The 19836-nt window shown below is 51.2% G+C and overlaps 1 protein-coding gene across 4 annotated transcripts in view; it reads right to left on the bottom strand.

The window, feature by feature from the left end:
• ANKRD33B (ankyrin repeat domain 33B) overlaps positions 1–18640 on the bottom strand; it is an 81697-nt gene extending 63057 nt beyond the window's left edge. For 3 of the 4 annotated variants that reach the window (XM_026506698.4, XM_048224253.2, XM_044386993.3), the window contains exon 1: positions 18110–18638. In XM_026506698.4, coding sequence (XP_026362483.2) covers positions 18110–18463 — 354 coding nt within the window. In that variant the 5' untranslated portion in view covers positions 18464–18638. Of the gene's footprint in view, positions 1–18109 lie in introns of all 4 variants that reach the window. The other variant, XM_057312160.1, reaches the window with a different exon arrangement.
• Between the last annotated feature and the right edge of the window lie 1196 nt (positions 18641–19836).

Here is a 19836-nt window from a genome sequence, read left to right as displayed (position 1 = left end):
GAGGGGCGGGCCTCCATCTCTCACCCCACGGCTGGGCACCGCCAAGCCTACATGGAAAGCCTGGCATCTGGCACCACCAAGCCTACGTGGAAAGCCATCAGACACCACAGCTCAGCACCTGCTCATGGAAGGCAGTGGGCCTCCGGGTGGCCAGGCCGCGGGGGCTGACAGAGGAAGCTACGAACACCCCAGAAGTGCTTTCCAGGTCTAGGGCTTCTCTCGGGGTCTCCTTCCCCAGGAGGAAAGCCTGGCGCTCCACAGACTCATATCATCACATTTTTAAACTTCCTGCATCAGAGGGAAATGACCACCCAGACTTGAAGTCGGACCTAAAGAGCTGAAGTTTAAGGACATCGGTGGGCAGCCCAAATACAGATTTGTAAACCAAGGACCACATCTGGGGACCTTGGCTGCCAACCCAATATGCATCCATGGAACACCTGATTCAGTTACAGGACGGCTGGGAAGACGTTCATCCAGTTAAGTATGATGTAGCAGACGAGCTCAGCACGAGCAGTCCAAGGCAGGAGCACCGGGGCACTCAAACTCACCGGGGCAACTGGGTCTTTCTCCCGCCCCTCAAACTCTGGTTGCCCAAGGCTAGCCTTCTCTCGTTATGGGAGCTCACCAGTCCCTTCTGAAGTCTCCTGCCAGCTCCCCCTCTTCATTCTACTCTTGCCCTTCTGGCCTCCCAGCTGTTCCAGAACATTCCACGTGTTCCCACCCCACAGCCCTTTCCTCTTGCTGCTGCCTCTGGACTGCTCTTCCCCTAGACAACAGCACAGCCAGACTTTCACTTCTTTCCTGCCTTTACTCAAAGGTTCTCTCCTCAGCGAGGAGGGCAGGTTTCAGATCAGCCCGGCCCGGGCCACTCGCACCCTGCTTGCTTTACCGTTTCTCCTCAGCACCTGTCCTATGCTGGGGGTTTTATGCCTCTTACTTAATCATCTTGTTTATTGTTTCTCTCCCCCCAAAATACAGGAGCTCCATTTGAGTAGGGATTTCACTCTTCTTTGTTCAGCCCTCCGGTCCCTAGAACAGTGCCCGCCACAACCCGTTCAATAAATATTTGTTAAATCAATGAATCCATTAAAATGAAAAGAAGGTAACTTCAAAACTCAAGAACCAAAATCAAGAAGCATATTTATGCAAATAGTTTTTGTAGTATTTTTTTTAAAGGAAGAGCTGCAGCCCAGGGTTTGCTTGAAGTGTTATTAGTTAATAAAAATCCTCTTAAAATCAAAACCAAATGCACAATTTACTTGATAGAATGCACATCGCCAAGTCTTGCCAGGCATGAAATGGGTCATCTCTGGCTCCTCATTAGCTTCATTATCAATTAAATTTCCCATGAGCATGTGGTGGCCGCTTCCGGATGTTCTCCCAGCACCGGATAAAGCTGGAGTGATCCTCACGGAAGGCAAACTCTGTGAAATTTGAGTGGATGCGTCACGCGTCTTACAGCTCATCTCCTCATATTACATTTTTAAAAGCACAACTTGTCCTATTATGAGTATTTTCCAAAAAGAAAATGAAGTGTAACGTCAAGATTCGAACAACAACAAATACTCCAACTGAGAAACTAAGAAGTGTTTACAGTGCTGAGGACTGCAGCTCCAGGCTTTTCTCAATTTATCGAATAGGAGCAGCTCGCAGGAGCTGGTAAACACAATTTTCCAATGAAGCCCTGTAAATTTTAAAAACACCTGACAAAACATTTGGCGAGTAAGAGGCAGAAGAGAGCAACCGGGCCTGCCACATACTATAGATTCTTCTAGGGCCTCAGGAATTTCTCCATGTAAAAAGGCACCCACGTTCACAACTCAAAACAATTTTGCTCCCTTTATTCTCTCTCTCAGTGATTGTCAACTGGGGAGTGCTTTGGTTCCCTGAAGGGACATCTGTCAATGTCTGGGGACATTTTTGGTTGTCACAATTTGGGGGGCAGGGGAGGGGTCCTACTGGCATCTAGTGGGCTGAGGCCAGGGATGCCGCTCAACCTCCTTTAGGGCACAGGACAATCCCCACGGCAAAGTACTACCTGGCCAAGGTGGAGAAGCCTCAACATAATAAAGGCCATTTGTGAAAAGCCCACAGGTAACATCCTCATCAAAGGGGAAAAACTGAAAGCTTTCCTTCCTCTAAGGTCAGGAACAAGACAAGGATGCCCACTCTCACCACTTCTGTTCAACACAGTACTGCAAATACTAGCAAGAGCAATCAGACAAGAAAAAGAAAGCAATGCATCCAAATCGGAAAGAAAGACGTAAGATGATCTCTGCAGGTGACATAATCCTATATATAGAAAGCCCTAAAAACGCCACCAAAAAAACCTGTTAGAACTAATAAATGAGTTTGGTAAAGTTGCCGGATACAAAATCAACATGCAAAGATGAGTCACATTTCTTTACCGCAATCAAGATCTATCTGAAAAGGAAATCAAGAAAACAATCCCATTTATGATAGCATCAAAAAGAATAAAATACATAGGAATAAATTTAACCAAGGAAGTGAAAGATCTGTACATTGAAAAATATAAAGCACTGATGAAAGAAACTGAGGGAACAACAAATAAATAGAAAGATATCCTGTATTCATGAATTACTATTGTTAAAATATTCACACTACCCAAAGCAATATGCAGATTTAGTGCAACCCCTATTACAATTCCAATGGCATTTTTTTTAAAAGATTCTATTTATTTATTCGACAGAGATAGAGACAGCCAGTGAGAGAGGGAACACAAGCAGGGGGAGTGGGAGAGGAAGGAGCAGGCTCATAGCGGAGGAGCCTGATGTGGGGCTCAATCCCATAACGCCGGGATCACGCCCTGAGCCGAAGGCATACGCTTAACCGCTGTGCCACCCAGGCGCCCCTCCAATGGCATTTTTAACAAGAAATATTTTCTACTTTAACAGAAATAGAAAAAAAAAATTCTAGAACTTGCATGGAACCACAAAAGACCCCAAACAGCTGAAGCGATCTTGAGAAAGAAGACAATGAATGCTTAAGCCATCACGCTCCCTGACTTCAAATGAAATTACAAAGCTGTAGTAATGCAAACAGTATAGTGTGGGCACAGAAACAGACACCCGGATCGACAGAACAGAGCCCAGAAAAAAATTCAAGCACAGAAAGTCAATTGATTTTCGACAAGGGCACCAAGAACACACACAGTGGGGAAACGATAGTCTCTTCATTAAATGCTATTGGGGAAACTGGACGTCCCCACGCAAGAGAATGACATTGGACTCTTATCTTACACCACCCACAAAAACCAACTCCAAGTGCATTAAACACTGGAACCTATGACCTGAAACTGTAGTTTTAAGTATTTCAAAATCAATGTATAGAACTGACAGCCAGACACGACTCCCCAGTTTTATTCAATAAGCAGGTACAAACCACCTACTATGTGGGCCAACCCCTGCCAGGCTGAAGAGGCCATAAACTGAACGCTGCTGACACTCTCCCTCATGCAGCTTAGGAAGCCTGGAGACAGAATACTGGCCAAGCATTACTGAACAGAGCCGAGAGAAGAGAATTTTAAAAGCAAGTTGCAAACCGTGCTGAGAACCCAGAGACAAGCCGCCCCGTGAGGAGGCGTGGGAGAAAGATCCCAGCACAGGTGCCTTCTGAGATTATGAGTATTTTCAGAGAGAGAGGGGAAGGGTGGGGGTCCAGGGACAACAGGGATCTTCCCGGGCGTGGAGGTGGCACAGCACATGGCTGGGGGGACAGCAAGTCACCTGGCTGGGTCACCTTACTGGCACAATGGGAAGCAGTAGAAAATCGGGCACTGGGAGCATTCCTGTAGGGGGACTGGAAGGAAGAGCTTCCAAAGACACTGCTCTGCTAAAAGCCATGTGTATGAACATAAATCCAGAAGTGGCAGCAGAACAGAGTGGAAAGTGGCAAGACGCAGCAGGGGCAGGGGGCAGGGGGGACCAGAGAGGAAGTGCAGCATCTACTTCAGGGGGACATCGACATCACAAAGCCCCGAACAAGAGCAGTGTGACCCCAGAGAAAAGCGGGAGACCATCACGAGACTGTCCGGTATGTAGAAAGTGATTTGATGCAGAAGATGGGGGGCGGGGCCTACTCCAGGGTTGCAGCTATGGGCAGCGAGCCGCATGGGGACAGCCAGAGCCGGCTACGGAATGTGCAGCCCCCATGCACAAGGAAAATGCCAGGCCTCGGTTCAAAATCATTAAGAATTTCCAGACAGCCACAGCAAAGCATGACACCAAACAGGGGGCCTTTTTAAGCACAAGGCCCCGAGTACTTGCACAGGTTGCACACCCACGAAACCAGCCCTAGAGGCAGAAGCAACAATGCCAAATGTTGGAGGGCGGTGATGAGCTGTGTTTCAAACATGTAAAGTAGGAGATGTTGGGCGAAGGTTGGCACAAGAAATCCTGCAGATGATTCTGATTGCAAGTGTGACTCTTAGGAGAGCTGTCCGGGACTGAGCGCTGGCATCCGCAGAACAAGCCTTGAGGGGGCTCTACCAGCCGGCAATATTCCTAAGGCGATGTGTGAGTCAGGGCTCTCCAGAGAGACAGAACCAGCGGGAGATACAGACATACAGAGATGTATTTTAAGGAACCGGTCATACAAGCATGAAAGCTGGTAGGCTGGAAACTCAGGCAGGAGCTGATGCTAGTCTTGAGGCACAATTCCTCCTGCTCCAGGAAACTTCAGTTTTTGTTCTTAAGGCCTTCAACTGATTGGACTCGGCCCACCCGCATTCTCGGTGGTCACCTCCTTCACTTGAGTCACTGTAGCTGGTAACCACATCCACAAAGTACCTTCACGGCTCGCAGAGCCTCGTGTGCAATTAAGGAACTTGATGCTACAGCCTCACCTAGTTAATAAAAATCACCACCACGGGGAGTAGAGAGACAAACCCATGGAAAGACCTCAGGAAATGGGCAAAAAAAATAGAAACCAGAAAGTCCAGGTGAGACCAGGAAGTAAAAAGTAGACAAGAAGCCCATGGGGTCCAAGGAGGCGGTCTCAGTGTGCATGACCCCAGCTGCAGACCACTTCACGGAAGCTCAAGGGATTGTGGGGGTCCCGAGGTCAGGCCACTGTCAGGATCATGCAGCAGACAGCTTGTACCAGGGGCACCTGGCTGACCAGCGGGGAAGGGGCTCTGAAATCCAGCCGAGCTGTGGGCCAACCTGCGCCTGGTACAGGCCTGCCAGCCTCCACCTTCTTCCTGGGAGGAATGGCATTTTTCAACTCTGACAACAGTGCCCAAAATGCTGGGGAGGGCGGGGCAGCCCCGCCAAGGCCATGGGCAGTTGCTGTAGGTGGGCTGGGGGAAAAGAAATAACTCCAGGGGATGAGGGCGGCCCCCAGAATGGATGCTTTCACAACATCCGACAACAGAGCCAGAGGGAGAGCTGCGAAGCCAGAGAAGGTGGGAGTCCTGAGTGAGTGGGGGCACAACAGCCCCCACAGCCTCAGCTGGGCCCTGGACACTGGCTACAGACCCTCCCACCCCACACGCCCTTGGCCTTGGGAAGCAGAGGACTTCAGGAGCATGTGAGAGCCAACACACTGGCAAGTGAGTCTGGGAGTTGTTTGTTTTGGGGTTTTACCCCCTTGTTTATGAACAGGATTCCAAATATGATGTAACAAGAAGGGAAAGAACTAGCAGAGAGAGCAAAAGGGGAGAGGCCATGCAGGCAGCAATGGACAGGAGCCGGTGGGGGCCGGGGGCAGGTTCCAAACCCACTGGGAAGGGGCTTCACGGTCCGAGGGGAGGGGTTCTGTGCTCCGAGGGGAGGGGTGGAGGCTGCGGGGCAGCGTGTTCCTGGGCCTTTACTGAGCCACTTCTCCTGCCCCCTGTCCTGAGACAGGTCAAGGGCAAAAGCAGCCTGGCCAGCCTCACAGCTATCCGTGAGGCAGGAACTAGAAAGGATCTCAGGGACAGGTCAGCAAAACCAAGGAGGGGCGACCAAGAGGTCAGTTCGGCTTGATTCTCAGTGTGAAATGGCTCATGTGTGGGGCTTGGCTCACATGTGTAAAAACTTGAACTCCTATCATACATTGTCACTTACAGGAAATTTAGGGTAAGACACTTGGGTAGAGCCTGCACCTGCCACCCCGTCGTGCACGGGGCACTTCCCGTGGTGAAATGCATGTTGTATTCTTTTATTGGGTAAAAGTCAAGATATGTGGTCATAAGGTGACAAGGATCTAGTTCTTCTTTCACAAAAATACTGTTAGAAACAGCGTAAATGGTTAAAGTAGATTAGTGGCTGCCTAGGGCTGGAGGGACGTGTTGGGTAGAGGGTCACAGGGGAGGGTACGAGTTTCTCTCCGAGGTGACGCCTGCATACATCTGTGAATTGTCTGCTCTAAGTGGGAGAATTGTATGGTATGTGAATTATGTATCAATGAAGCTGTTAAGACACTCTCTTTTCTTCACTTTCCCCTTCAAAGTACTTCCTTTTCGTTTGCATTTTGGGGATTTCCCATCATTTAGAACTTTAAAGGCTTAAATTATCTTTCTTCTTGAAAAATTTTTTTTCTATTCCTGGACATTCTATGACGACTTCATTATTTAATTTTACTCATATAAACACTTTTTTAAAATCACAGAATCACAGAATTCTATCCTTTCAGAGATGGAGAGCCTCTACATGTGAGCCCATCCAATTCTCCAGGCAAACACCCTAGGCTTTTTTGGAGTGGAAGTCAGGCACGCACAGTTCGATTCACATCCTACACAAATAAACGACCCAGCTCTTCTGCAAGTGGAAAAAATATTTTAAATGCATTTTTAAAAATATCTTTAGCATTTCATGTATTAGGAAGTGGGGCCATTGGGGAAAGATTAGACCATGAGGGTGGAGCCCCATGATGAGATGAGTGCCCCGATAAAAGACACCCCAGACAGCCCCCGCCCCTTCTCCCACGTGAGAAGGGTAAGAAGACTGCCCGCTCAGAGCCAGGACAGCCAGGAAGCAGGACCTCACCAGCACGTATCCCACCAGCGCCTGATCTTGGCTTCCAGCCTCCAGCACTATGAGCAAGAAATGCGGTTCTGTACCAGCCAACCAGTCCACAGTGTTCGGTCACAACAGCTCGAATGGAGTCAAACATGTTTTAACAGCAAACATTCAGGAATAGCCGCTTCTTTGAAAAATGAGCTTTTTCATTTTTATGGAGACTTTCTTCTAAAATACGCATGTTACTGATAAGGACACAGTCTCTATTTGCTAAAACTCTTGTGTCCAAATCAAGCCATTTGCAAATTGGTAGATGGAAACTGCCAGATGCAAACGGTTGATATGAATTTTTAGTTATGTTCAAAGGGCCCCTCCACCGAAGTAACATTAGGAAACGTTTAAAAATAAGTTAGTAGCATCTTAAGTATTTGGGGACCCAATAAAATTATTAGTAAAATCACTATAAGACACTGCTTTTAACAAATGAGATAGGGTTTTGCTTTTTTTTTTTTAATAACTCAATACAGTTGTACCTCATTCTAAAACCAATGGATTTAGATCTGTTTACACCAAAGAAAATTACAAATTCAACAGATAGTTCATGGCGCATTTTAAGTAACTGAATTTTTTAGAGAAATGTATTTATTCTACTTTTCACACATGGCAATGGAGATTCAACCCTCCTCTCCAGGACCTGCCTCAGGGCCCTTCCTGATCAAGGGCTCCCCTGCCTCCCGAAAGCGCCCTCAAGAAGATACACCTGTCGTGTGTCCCACCTGGGTGACAGCTCTCTGGCATGATTTAAAAAAAAAAAAAAAAGCATTCTAGGGGCACCTGGCTGGCTAAGTCAGTGGAGCATGCAACTCGATCTGGGGTCATGAGTTCAAGCCCCTTACTGGGCACAGAGCTTACTTAAAACAAAACAAGTCTAAGTGACTAAATTGAGGCAAATGCTTCCCTTCCAGTGACAACTCCCCGCCAAAAAATATAAATTAATACCACAGCTTTCCTGCAAAGTAAGAATTCCAGAAACTGCCAAAGGAGGAAATCTGTGGTCCAGCAGGCCTTTGGGGTTCTCTTAGGTGACACTCGGTATGTGGCCCCAACCCATGAGTGCCTTCTTCACAGGTAGGGTGACCAACCATCTCAATCTGCCAGGGGCACAGGGGTTTCCCAGGAGGCAGGACTTTCAGTGGGAAAATCCTGGGCAGAACAGAGTGAGCTGATAACCCTCGAGGGCCAGCAGAAGCCTGCAAAGAGCGGCGTCCGCACCCATCACAGTGCATGGAAGCTGAGCCTGGACACCTCAGAGGTGGCCTGTACCAGCCCACCCTTCAACAAAGGAGGATGCGTGCAAGTGACAAGACGCACCAGAGTCACTCCTCCCCCTGCTCCTCGGTGCCCTCGATGTCCCTCTCCATGGTGCATGAAACAGGTCCCCAAAGATCTGGACCTCCTGAAGCGGGACAGGCAGCAGGGAGCCGGGTCTCCCAGTAACAAAGACTCCATGGCCAGGCAACCTGGCTTCAGAGTCGTCAGCTGCTCCCGGGTAGCCTGGCACTGCTGAAAATGGAATTCAATTCCTAGAAACCTGCCCATTATCTAACACCAAAGAGAAAAGGCCTAACTCATGACACGGACAACCCTGACCTAGGAGCTGAGTCACTGCTGCTGTTTTTAGCACATGACTACCATCCCTTGTGTTTCCATTTATTTTGATTTTTTATTTTACTTTGTTTTTTTAAGTAGGCTCCACGCCCAGTGTACAGAAGCCATACAGACTGACCCTCCTGACAGGAGCGGGCAGGGCCAGGCCCTTTGGAATGCCCCGCTCAACAAGGTCAAGGAAAAGTAGAAAGGGAAGGAAACTCTGAGAACCCGCAACTGTGGCTTATTTCAGAACATCATGGCAGGGTCAGTCCGTGGGAAGTCCCAGGATGGACCAGGGCGTTGACCCCAGCGCTCTCTGCACAAACTTGTACTCAAGGAAAATGTTGAAGAAAAAGGCTTGTAATGATCCCCGGCATCTGCGCCATCTTTCCCCTCCCTGAACTGCTCTCCTTCCTCCTTGTCCCTGAATCTACATCCTTCCCATTCTCCTCCCAGCCTCAGACTGCTCCAACTCCCTTCCTGAGGTGGGGTCTCAGTCTCCACCCACCCAGATTCAAAGGTGCTCCCAAGATGCACCAAGATGTGGCCCTAGTACCCTTCCCTCCCTCCCATCTACCCCACCACCTTGTTTCGTTTGCTCCCGTGGCACCAACTGCCACTTTCGTTGAGTATAAACACTCAACAGGAGCTCTACCCTCAACACATTCTTGGGGTTACAAGAGTCCTCACCAAGTAGACATTCCATTCTCTTGCTTCTACCTTTTCCCTTGCTTAAAACTGAAACAGGACGGGAAACCATCTTGAGATTAACTCATCATAGAAACAACAGTTCCTTTTACCGGGTGCCTATGATGTGGCGCTGTATACACAAGCTACTAACGTACCCCGCCCAGAGCCTCTACGAAGTATTGCTATCCTCACAGTAAGCGTTCCCATTTTATAGATGGGGACCTAGAGGAAAGTTAGGATCAAAAGATCATGTGACTTGTCCAGGATCATGTAGCCAACCTGAACCTGCCATCTTTAGCCACCAAACTTGTTTTCTGCTCTAAGAAAAGTCCTACAGCTCTTCAAACAACAGTATGTGCCAATCAGCTCAAGAGCGGCGTAAAGTGCAGACTGTGGTCCAGTAGGTCTAGGGTGGGGCCTGGGGTCCCGTATTTGGGAAAAGCTCTCAGGTGATGACAGTGTACGGTAGCAGTGCTTCAAACCTGTAATGTTGCCATGCCATTCCCACATATTAGCCAGGTCTGATCCTGCTTTCGTTTCTAAAGTCGATCTCTTCATGGTGGTAAGGCTACAGATAAAAGGTAATGCATGTCTTCATTTGATTTTCCAACTTTTTTACGGTGGTAAAACAGACATAAAATATTTCCATCTTAACCATTTTTAAGAATTGCCTTCCTTCATTTTTATACTTGTGATTTTGAAACAGCAACAGACCTACAGAAAGCTACCCACTTTGGCTTTCCACCCCAATGTCAACATCTTAAATGATTACAGGGCAAGAGCTCCACCATGAAATGGGCATCGCTGCAACCCATAGCTTGTTCGGGTGTAGGGTAGGGTGAGTGGTCCTCTCTCGTGTCGACCCACGTGTAATCCACCGCAGTCCAGACGCAGGGCTGGCCGTCACCACAGGCCCCCTCCTGCTACCTTGTTACAGGGACACCGGAAACCCTAACCCCGGCAACCCATAAGCTGTTCTCCATCACGACAACTGCATTATTTCAAGAGTGTTACACCAATGGAGCAATCCTTTGAGATGGACTTTTTTCACTCAGCCTAATTCCCCCATCTTCCTTTATGTATGAACCAACTTCACGCACCTTCCTTTGTCTCAGAAAATGGGTATGGTAAATTTATTCAACAGCCTGTGCTAGGCGGCTCCCTTAGGCATGGCTCCTGCCTCTTCACTGGCCTCACCTCCACACCTCCTGCCCACGCCTGGCTCAGCTGCAGTGGCCCTCGCTCGGCAGGTGGTGCATCTAATCCGAGCGTCGGTAAAATCCCAGCAGCGGAAGCCAGAGAGAAACACTTGACTTCACGTCCCATCACTTGCCTCCTTCGGGCTGAACTTATTCGGAGCTGACATAAACGCGCCTTGGGAAACATTCATCTGTTTCTGTTACTTTGAAATTGCTCTCAATCCCACGGCTCCAATCCAATTTGGCCGCCAAGCCAACGGTCACTGGGGATTTCACATCTACCCTCGTTTCCTATCTCTGACTTGGTAGAAATAAGTAAAATTCACCTTCAACTGTCTTTCAAATTTAAGAACACTGCTTGAAAATAGTCTCTTTTATGTACACACACACTGAATGACATCAAGGATTCTTAACATCCTACTTCATCTTAAAATCTGGCCTCATAAGAACACATACACACACGTGCACACATACACATACACGTGTGCACACATACACACACACACACGTGTGCACACATGCACACCACACCTATGCCATCATTCCGGGAGGCTGTCTAAAAAAAATTACTTCTCAATCATCTTGAATGAAACATATTTTCTTCGTTCACATATTTTATCAGCTTCACTACAATCTTCTTATTTTCTTATTTCTTTTAATTAAAAGAAATTACATATTATCTTATGTATGGGAACTGTATGACTTAATTTGGAGAAATCATAGAATAGCACATGGTTATAATTTAGAATTACTGGCCTAATTAATAGGCTGTAAGGCCAATCTCAAGAAATTTCAAAGAAGTATCATAGAGACCATATTCTCCGAATCAAGTTTTAAAAATTCATTTAATAGGGGCGCCTGGGTGGCTCAGTCATTAAGCATCTGCCTTCGGCTCAGGGCGTGATCCCAGGGTTCTGGCATCAAGCCCTGCATCGGGCTCCCTGCTCCACTGGGAGCCTGCTTCTCCCTCTCCCACTCCCCCTGCCTCTGTTCCCTCTCTCGCTGGCTGTCTCTCTCTCTCTGTCAAATAAACAAATAAAATCTTTTTTAAAAAATAAATAAAAATTTTTAAAAATTCATTTAATAAAGCTGAAAAACATATTTTTTAAATGTTAAACATAATTCTAAATAACTTCTAGATCAAAAAAAGAAGAAAAGAAATCCTAATGTAAATTAGAACAGAACAATGAGAAAATACTGCATACCAAACTTGTGGGAAAAGCAAAACTGTTACTTCAAGAGAAAAATCATAGATAGAATAAACCTGAAGTTAGGAGATAATTTTTTTAAAAAGCAGCAACTGAGGAAATAGTAAGGAAACAGATCCAGAGTAAAAGTTGACTCTCTGAAAGGACTGATTGGAAAAATATTTGTCACAAAAGAGAAACAGCACCACCTCAAAAAATACAGAAAAACAGGATATAAGATAGTAATAGCAAACATTAAAAAAAGAACTCTAGAAAAACTTCAGACTATTGACCTTTAAAACTAAGGAAAAAATAGGACACTTAACTGGAAAAAAGACGTTACTATAATGGACAGAGGAAGAAGAGAAAAATCTGAATTATCCTATAAGCATTAAAGAGTTACCGACCTAAAGGTCTGGTAGAATGGCTTGGATTTTAGTAATTTACCATTAGTTCAACAGTACTTAGAGCGTTTCCTATGTCATAGCCCCATGTGCCAGAAGCCGTCACGCAAAATCACGTTGAATAGTTTGCCTATTATATTGACATAAATGTCAGATGAATAAATAATATTCCAAGAGTTCATATACCCTGTTATTATTTTAGATTTCTATCACAGGTCTCCCTCAGTCTTCCTTTACAAGGATAGAACGGAAAAGAAATCAGATGCTCAAAATCATGCAACCACTACCCCATTTCTCACGGAGAGCCGGGAGGAGGCAAGGGTAGAAAGCTCAGAAGCCCCTTGGAGAAACCCACTGGGGTTCAAAGCTGCAAGGGCAGCTTTGGGGTCCCTCCAGAACCCGGCTCTCCTGGCCCACCGGATGCCCTCTCCTCTGAGCCTCACCTTGCTCTGCTGCAAAAAGGTGGAGACAAATCACCTCTAAAATCCCTTCCGGCTCTAAAATCCCACGATGGGAGCGCCTGGTTGGCTCAGTCGGCTGGGCATCCGACTCTCGACTCTCGGTTTCGGCTCAGGTCATGATCTCAGCTTCAGCTCAGGCTCCCTGCTCAGGGGGGACTCTGCTCGAGGATTCTGTCTCTCCTTCTCCCTCTGCCCCTCCCCTCTGAGCTCTGTCTCTCTCTTTCTCTCTCTAAAAGAAAGAAATAAATCTTTCAAATCCCATGACAGTGGTCTCTCTAAATCTCTGAAATCTTCAACCACACAAACACACAAAAAGCAGCATTAAAAACCACCCTTTCTGTGAAAATTAAAACAGACCTTTGGGAGCCGATGGCTTCCCGATGCTGGATGGTTAGGACGTGGAGGCCTACGATAATCTCAACTTGGGTACCCACCTGAAATGTTCCTTCATAAAACTAAATTTAAAATACACAAGTAAGTGCTCAGCATTGGCGAATAATATCCTTTTACAAACAAAAGCAGATTCCCCTTAGAGGGTGTATCTGGGCTTGGCCTGGTGACTTCCTTCAGCCGCAGTGACCATGAGCCTCATGTGCTCTGCTTGCTCTCCTGAAACCCTTATCCTGCCCTGGAGAACACGCCCAGGCCAGCCTGCTGGAGGATGAGAAACCACGTGGGGCACACTCACCCCCAGACAAGACCTTCCTGGTCCTGCCATCGGCAGCCGACTGTGGCTGAATGCGAGGCCAGCCAAGATCAGCTGGGCTGGGCCAACCTTAGCAAAAGGTTTACTGTGGCACACACCCTTGAGATTTCACAGTCACTTGTTATTTGGCACAGTGGTGGCCACAGAGACCTGCCACGCCTGGATCAAAAACACATGGGATACCCTTAACGATATTATAATGGTGGATACCCGTCATTACGCATTTGTCCAAACCCACAGGACGTACGACACCAAGAGTGAACCCCAGTGTAAACCATGGACTTTGCGTGATAATGTGTCAGCGTGGGCTCATCAGTTGTAACAAACGCACAACTCTGCTTGCAGCTGTTGGTCATGGGGGAGCCTGTGCACGTGTTGGGGCAGGAGGTAGATGGGAAATCTCTGTACCTTCCCCTCAATTTTGACAATCTGAAACTGTCCTTAGAAAATTCAGTCCTTTAAAAAAAACAAAGATACAAAAACCACATGGGCCTCTCTACTGCTGCTGGGTCCGGAGGGACGCCCGTACGCCCCCCCCAACCCCCACCCTCGCCATGGGCCGTGGGGAGGAAGAAGCAGACATCTGTCAGCCTGCCTGCCACATGCCCACTTCAGCTGACCGCTTCTCTGCTCCTGCCCCTTGGGCTCCGGTCTAATCTGCTCATTCTCCCCTCCTCACCCCTCCCCCACACATCAGAAATAACACACTAACATACATCCCAAGTAGCAAAGCCAAGCTCCCTGCCCACCCTCCCCAGGTTTAACGGCCCTCAAATCTATGGAGGCCAGAATCCACTTTCTATCGTGAGTAGCCCCATTCTAAGCCCACACAGGGCACGAGGCCTGAGGCCTGGTGAAGGCAGAGGGCTGGGTGTGAATTCCCAACAACCTGACTTCTCATTTTAAGGAAAGGGGATTCCGAAGTTTATCAATCCTTCTATGGCATTCGAAAAAAACAGAAACAAAAATCAAACACAAATTTTTTTCTCGTGTGTGTGTGTGTGTCAAGATAAAGGTCCCGGTCACTGCTGCAAATCTGAAAAACATCAAGCCTCCCACGAGTAAAGGGAGACACACCCATGCTGGTGCGTGGTGTGGGCTTGGCTGAGTTCGAGAGCAACTCGGGGGCGGGGCCTTTGGAGAGCCCCCAGCATTTAAACATGCATGAGAAGAATGACATGAAGAAAGGATGGCAATATTTTAAATTTAGCATAATTGGGCCTAATCTGGTTCAAGAGCTGTCTGACATTCGAACGGCCTTTCTACAACAATGAAAGCTGCACAAACACGTCCTTTTGGTTTCAGAGCTGTCTCCAGAGCTGTCAAGGCCATAAAGGTGAATCTCGGGAGATAATAAGAGGAAGAGAAGAATTAAGAAAAAGAATTATGGCAGCTTTCACCGTCCCCAAGTCAGAGAGAACAAACCGACCATAAATCTAAATGACAGCAAGAGCGCGCTCTGAATATTACTGGAGAATTATTTGACAAATATTTACATGTTGCATATTAAATTATGCAATCCTTTTAGAGCAATAAATATTTTAGAAGAAAATTGTATGCTGAGCCACATCCAAGGTACTACCCATCTCAGGAGCCAGGAAAGAACACATTTTCTTAAACAAGACACATCTGATCCTTAGTTACTCAAACCAAATGAAACATCTGTCAGCTCAGGCGGAACTCCTCCTTAACTGACCGGAGATCATTAGCTCAACAAATGTACCCAGAAATCCTTTCAAAGCCTTTAGAGGCATTTTTCTTCTAGGAAGCTGGCTGTGGGCAGCACCTGTGAGCTGCACGTTCTGTTGTTGGAGCAAGTACCCCTCTCCAGCAACTTCTCTCCAGGGCTTTCTGTAAGGTTTTTACTATCACTAATTGTGATAAGCTTACAGATCAGGCCCAAAGGGCTCCTGCCTCAGGGCCTTTGCACTTGCCGCTCCCTATACCTGGAGTGCTTTCCACCACGTTATCTTCCTTCCCTACATCTAGTCAAACGTCAGCTGCTCTCTCAAATGACCACTCCCGATTCCTGAACCCCAGGATTGTGCTTACCCCGCTCCAGGTGCTGCAGGCTAGACTGGGGTAAGACAGAAGCCCTCCCTGAGAAGGTGCCCCTCAGACCAGGACCTGAAGGCAGTGAGTGAGCACACCTCTACCCCAAGGTTGAACACTGTCAGGCTGAAACCAATTCACTTCCCAATCTCCTGTTTCCTAGCCAGCTCCTCTGGGCCGGCCTCTTGCCACCAGACCCAGGTTGGCCTCTCCAGCTTTGGCTCCCATATTCCCCCCTCTCTGTACCACAGCACAACCAACCATACTGCCCCTGCCACCACCCCCTTGGCTCAGTCGACTGAGCAGAACATCCTCCCTCCATAGCCCCCCAAGTCTTTCCTCACCAGGCTCCCAGGATGGTCGGGGCTCCTTGCATTGAAGACACTTGCCCCGTATCTCCTTGGACTGCCTTCTGGGGACCTGCCTGCGGCTCTAAGCACCGGGTAGTCTTCCTCTCTCAGCACCAGGTGCTATTACTCTGAACTCTCTCAAAGAAGGGTCGGCTCTCAAAGGCAAGGACTGTTAGATTTCTCTCCCAGTCTCCTACAGTACCTAACCATTGCCTAGCACACAATAGGTCTGCAAGAAACACGTCTGCAATGACTCGCTGCCCCATTTGCCATTAAAGATGGAGGGTGTTTGATCAACAGAATCTAGGAGCCACTGGGAAGAAGAGAAGCTCTTCTTCCTCCCCCAAAGCACAACACCGGACTTGCTCTTTCTCATCAGAAGATACAAGAGCCCAGGGGTCTTCCCTTTGCCAGCCATGTACCATTTCTCCATCATGATTTGGTGGGGAGCAGAGACGAGGAGACTCAACACAGAGAAAAAGAGAGAGGCTCTGTAATCAAGGGGGAAAGCAGAGAGAAAAAGAGCTTTGCCTGGCAGAAGAAGAAAGTGCTGGAGGATGTGTTCTTCCGAGCTGGGAGGAGGCTGGTGAGAAACAGGAGACGATGGTTAACGAGAGCTATGTCAGTGCCACGTGCTTTAGGGGGTTTCACGCTCACGACCCTAGGAGGTCAACTAGGAAACCGAGGCAGAGAGGCTGGAACCTATTTTTCTGTCCAGTTCCCTTGCCCTCCCTGAACCCTATGCTGAGGGAGAGGCTTTCAAAAGTAGCCCAGAAACCCCCTGGCCACGGTCTGTCTATGTTGTTCTCAGATGGCTAGAATGCAGCAGTCCCCAAACTTTTTTTTTTTTTTTTTTTTTTTTTTTTTTTTGCCCCCAAAGGAAACATCATAAAGCTGGGCCCAGTGGAGCCTCAAAGTGGCTCCGCCTCTGCCCACCCCAGCCTCCTGGAGAACCCAGGCTGCCCAGGACACGGGACCTACCCGCCCCCCACCCTGTTCCTCCTGATCTTTGCGGGGCTTCCAGCTTCAGGCAAGGGATCTCCTACCAACACCTGTGTGTGAAAACTCACCTTCCTAAAAGCCAAAGTAGAGCTGCAGAAACAGCCCCGGCAGCGCACCCACGGTGAGGACAGAGGGAAGGAGGGCTGCACCCACCGCCCTGGGTCCTAACACCACCAGGGCTCCCGGGCCTCTGGGCCAGCGCGGCTGACACATGCCGCACGGCACCGGCCCTTCCCCGCTTTCAAATGCTGTGTCAAGTTAGCCGCCGAGCGTGGAAGCAGAAAGTGACACCGGCAGGCGCCTCCATGACTAAGCCCAGCCCAAACCACCACCCCGCTGGGGAGATAAACCAAAGGCACAGGGTCCCCGACAGCGCGAGTGAAACCACATATGTTCTGTCAGCCTCGGCCCCGGAGCAAAAAGCACTTGCACTCCGGATTCGGGCGCGGCGGAGGCTGCGGATCCCAGGGGACCCGGAGAATGTGACGCTCAGGTGAGCAGCTGCCGCCGTCCACCCAGACCGGCCAATGGGCGCTGGGCCGTTGCGGTCCCCCTGCGGTGTGTCCCTCCAAGTGTTTGGTGGGTTGTTCTGCGAGGCACGCATCCTTCAAGTCTTCAAAAGCCAACTTTTTCTTTCCTTTTCAAAATGTTGCCCGCTATCTCCGAGTCCTGACATGACTAATGGATACCTCGTGCCTCCCTCCGCCCCCCATCCTCGCCTGCCGGACCGGGTGGGTGTCTGCGCCTCCGCCGCCCTTCCAGGCCCCGCGCCGGGGACCCCCGCCCACCCCGGCTCGCGGCAGTGACCATGCGGACGGCTAAGTCGGAGACCACGCTGGCCGGGCGCCACGCGGGTCACCAGGCGCCGCGGAGCTGGGGGCTGCGGGAAGGGGGCAGGCGATCCGGAAGGAAAGTCCGACTCCCGGGGGCCTGGAGGAGCCCGTCCGTGTTCGGGAGTGGAAGAGAAAGGGCAAGGGCAGCGTGAGGGGCCGGGGGCCAGGGGTAGGGGGGCAGCTGGGGCTCCGGACAGGACGTTGTCCCTGCAGGCAAGGAAGGGTAACGGTCAGAGGGAGCCCAGATGGAAGAGACCGATGAGGGGTTTCCAAGCCCGATCCGAGCGCGGGCCCCCGGGGGTGGGGGCGGGGGGAATTCAAGGACAGGAGGACTCCGGGGGCGGGAAACGAGAGGGAGGCGGTGAGGACTCGAGACTAGCGGCGTCTCCCGCGGCGCTGTGACCTCGGGCAACGCTCCACACCCACCCAGCCCCGCCGCCGCCCAGACCGCGACCCCGGGCTCCACACTCGCCGCACGCCCAGACAGCGACCAAGACGCGCGTTGGGCAGCGGCACAGTCACCGCGGGACTGGACAGAACCGGGATCAGGGTGACGTGGAATAGGAGGGAGGGCGGAGGGGATCCGAACCCGGCTGGGACGCCAACTTACCCGGCCGTTGCGGTCGGTCTCCTGCACCTCCTCAGCGCTCGGCCCCCGCCGCACCAGCGCCCTCAGCAGCCCCACGTCGTTGGCGCAGGCGGCGCGCAGGAGGGTCGCCTCCTCCGGGACGCCCTCTGGGACGCTCTCCGCACTCGCGGTGCCGTATTCCTCCTCGCCTCCTACAGGGTAGAAGGAGTCGTCCGAGGCGATGCTGCGGGTGTCAGGCAGACACGAGAAGTCCTCGTACTCCTCGTAGTCGGCAGGGTCCTCCCCGGCCGGAGCGTCCCGGGGAGGGGACGGCGTCTGCGGGGACACGCGGCGCGCCCCGCCGCCCTCCGGCCCGGGCCCGGCCAGCAACACCATGCTGGCTGCCGGGGCGCGGGCCGGGAGACTGGGGCGCGGGGCGTGCGCCGAGGTCACCGCCCCTCTTCCCCTGCGGCCCCAGAAGAACAGTGCTCGGCGCGCTCCAGCCCGGCGGAAACGAGCGCCCGGCGGCTGCGCTAGGAGACTAAAGTCACTGGAGGCTGGAGAAAGCCCCTCGGGGGTGGGAGGAGCCGCGGGGGCTTTCCGGGCGCGGCGGGCGGGCGCGGGCGGGGACCGGGCGGGGAGGAGGGCGGGGCGGCAGCGCTGGAGGAGGCGCGCGCCCCGGGTGCCCCCGCCCGGCGCGCGGTGCGCGACAAAAGTTCAGAGCCGAGCGAGGGCTTCTCGGCGGCTCGGGGCCAGCGCACTCGGCCGCCTTGCCCCGGAGCAGAGAGAGGCACGCGCCCGAGAACTAGAAGCCGTAACTGGAGAACCCGAGCGCCTGTATCTCTGGCGGCGAGCGTCCCCGCCCTCCCCTTCAGCGGCCCCTGGGATGAGAGCGACGGTGGGGGTCGGGGGACTCAGCGAGCTGAGCCTGCTTCCCGCGTCGGAACCTCCAAACCCCCGGGGCCCGGCACCGCCCAGGGCGTCAGCCCTCCCGCCCCGGGTTGCAAGAATTTCTCGGCACCGGAGCCACCGAGCTCGTTTTTCCACCTCCTCAGCAGACTGGGCTCCGGGGCCAACTCCACTCCGAGCTTGAGACCGGGGAATCGCCGGCGAGGGGCAGGGGGGCACGGGCCCGGAGGACAAGTGGGTGCATAGGAGGCGAAGTCCACCGAGGGGGGCTGGGGCCCCGCTGTGGCCCGCGCCCTTCTGAACTGGGAGCTTCCGGAGGGGACGGTGCGCAGAGTCCCCAGATCACGCAGAACTCGGGCCAGCTGTGGCTTGCATGTTGCTCCTGAAAGAGCCACCCTAAGGTGGTGACTCAAGGGCTCAGGTGGGAACATTTGGTGAAAATGGAAAGCTCCAGGCCAGAGCTTGAGTGGGTGCCCTTCTCCCCCACTGCTAGCCAATGTCACGGTGCCTGGATCGGCGGAGTCAAGACAGAGAACCGCGTGAGGCCGCGACCGGGCTGTGACTCGGGGCTGGCTGCCAAACGCAGAGAGCGGGGCCGCAGGAGACTGCCGCGGTCCAGTCCCAGCGCCCCGCCGCCCGGGCCTGGCCTCTCCCGGTTTGTCCCGGTGCTGGGGGTGATCTGCCGCGGGGAGCGCCTGATCTCGGGGAAGAGGGTGTGCGGTGGGCCAAATCCCGGTGGAAATGGCTGTGCTTGGAGGCGCTGTGGCGAGCCTGGCTTGAAGGAGTCGGACCTTTGGCAGAAACCATTTGGGTCGGGGGGTGGATGCGGATACCACGAGAGAGACAACCACCCCTCTCAC

Source organism: Ursus arctos, unplaced genomic scaffold, assembly GCF_023065955.2.
Source record: "Ursus arctos isolate Adak ecotype North America unplaced genomic scaffold, UrsArc2.0 scaffold_15, whole genome shotgun sequence".
Taxonomy (NCBI): Eukaryota; Metazoa; Chordata; class Mammalia; order Carnivora; family Ursidae; genus Ursus; species Ursus arctos.
Note: the sequence above shows the minus strand (reverse complement) of the source record. Positions and strands in the feature narration are given on the sequence as shown.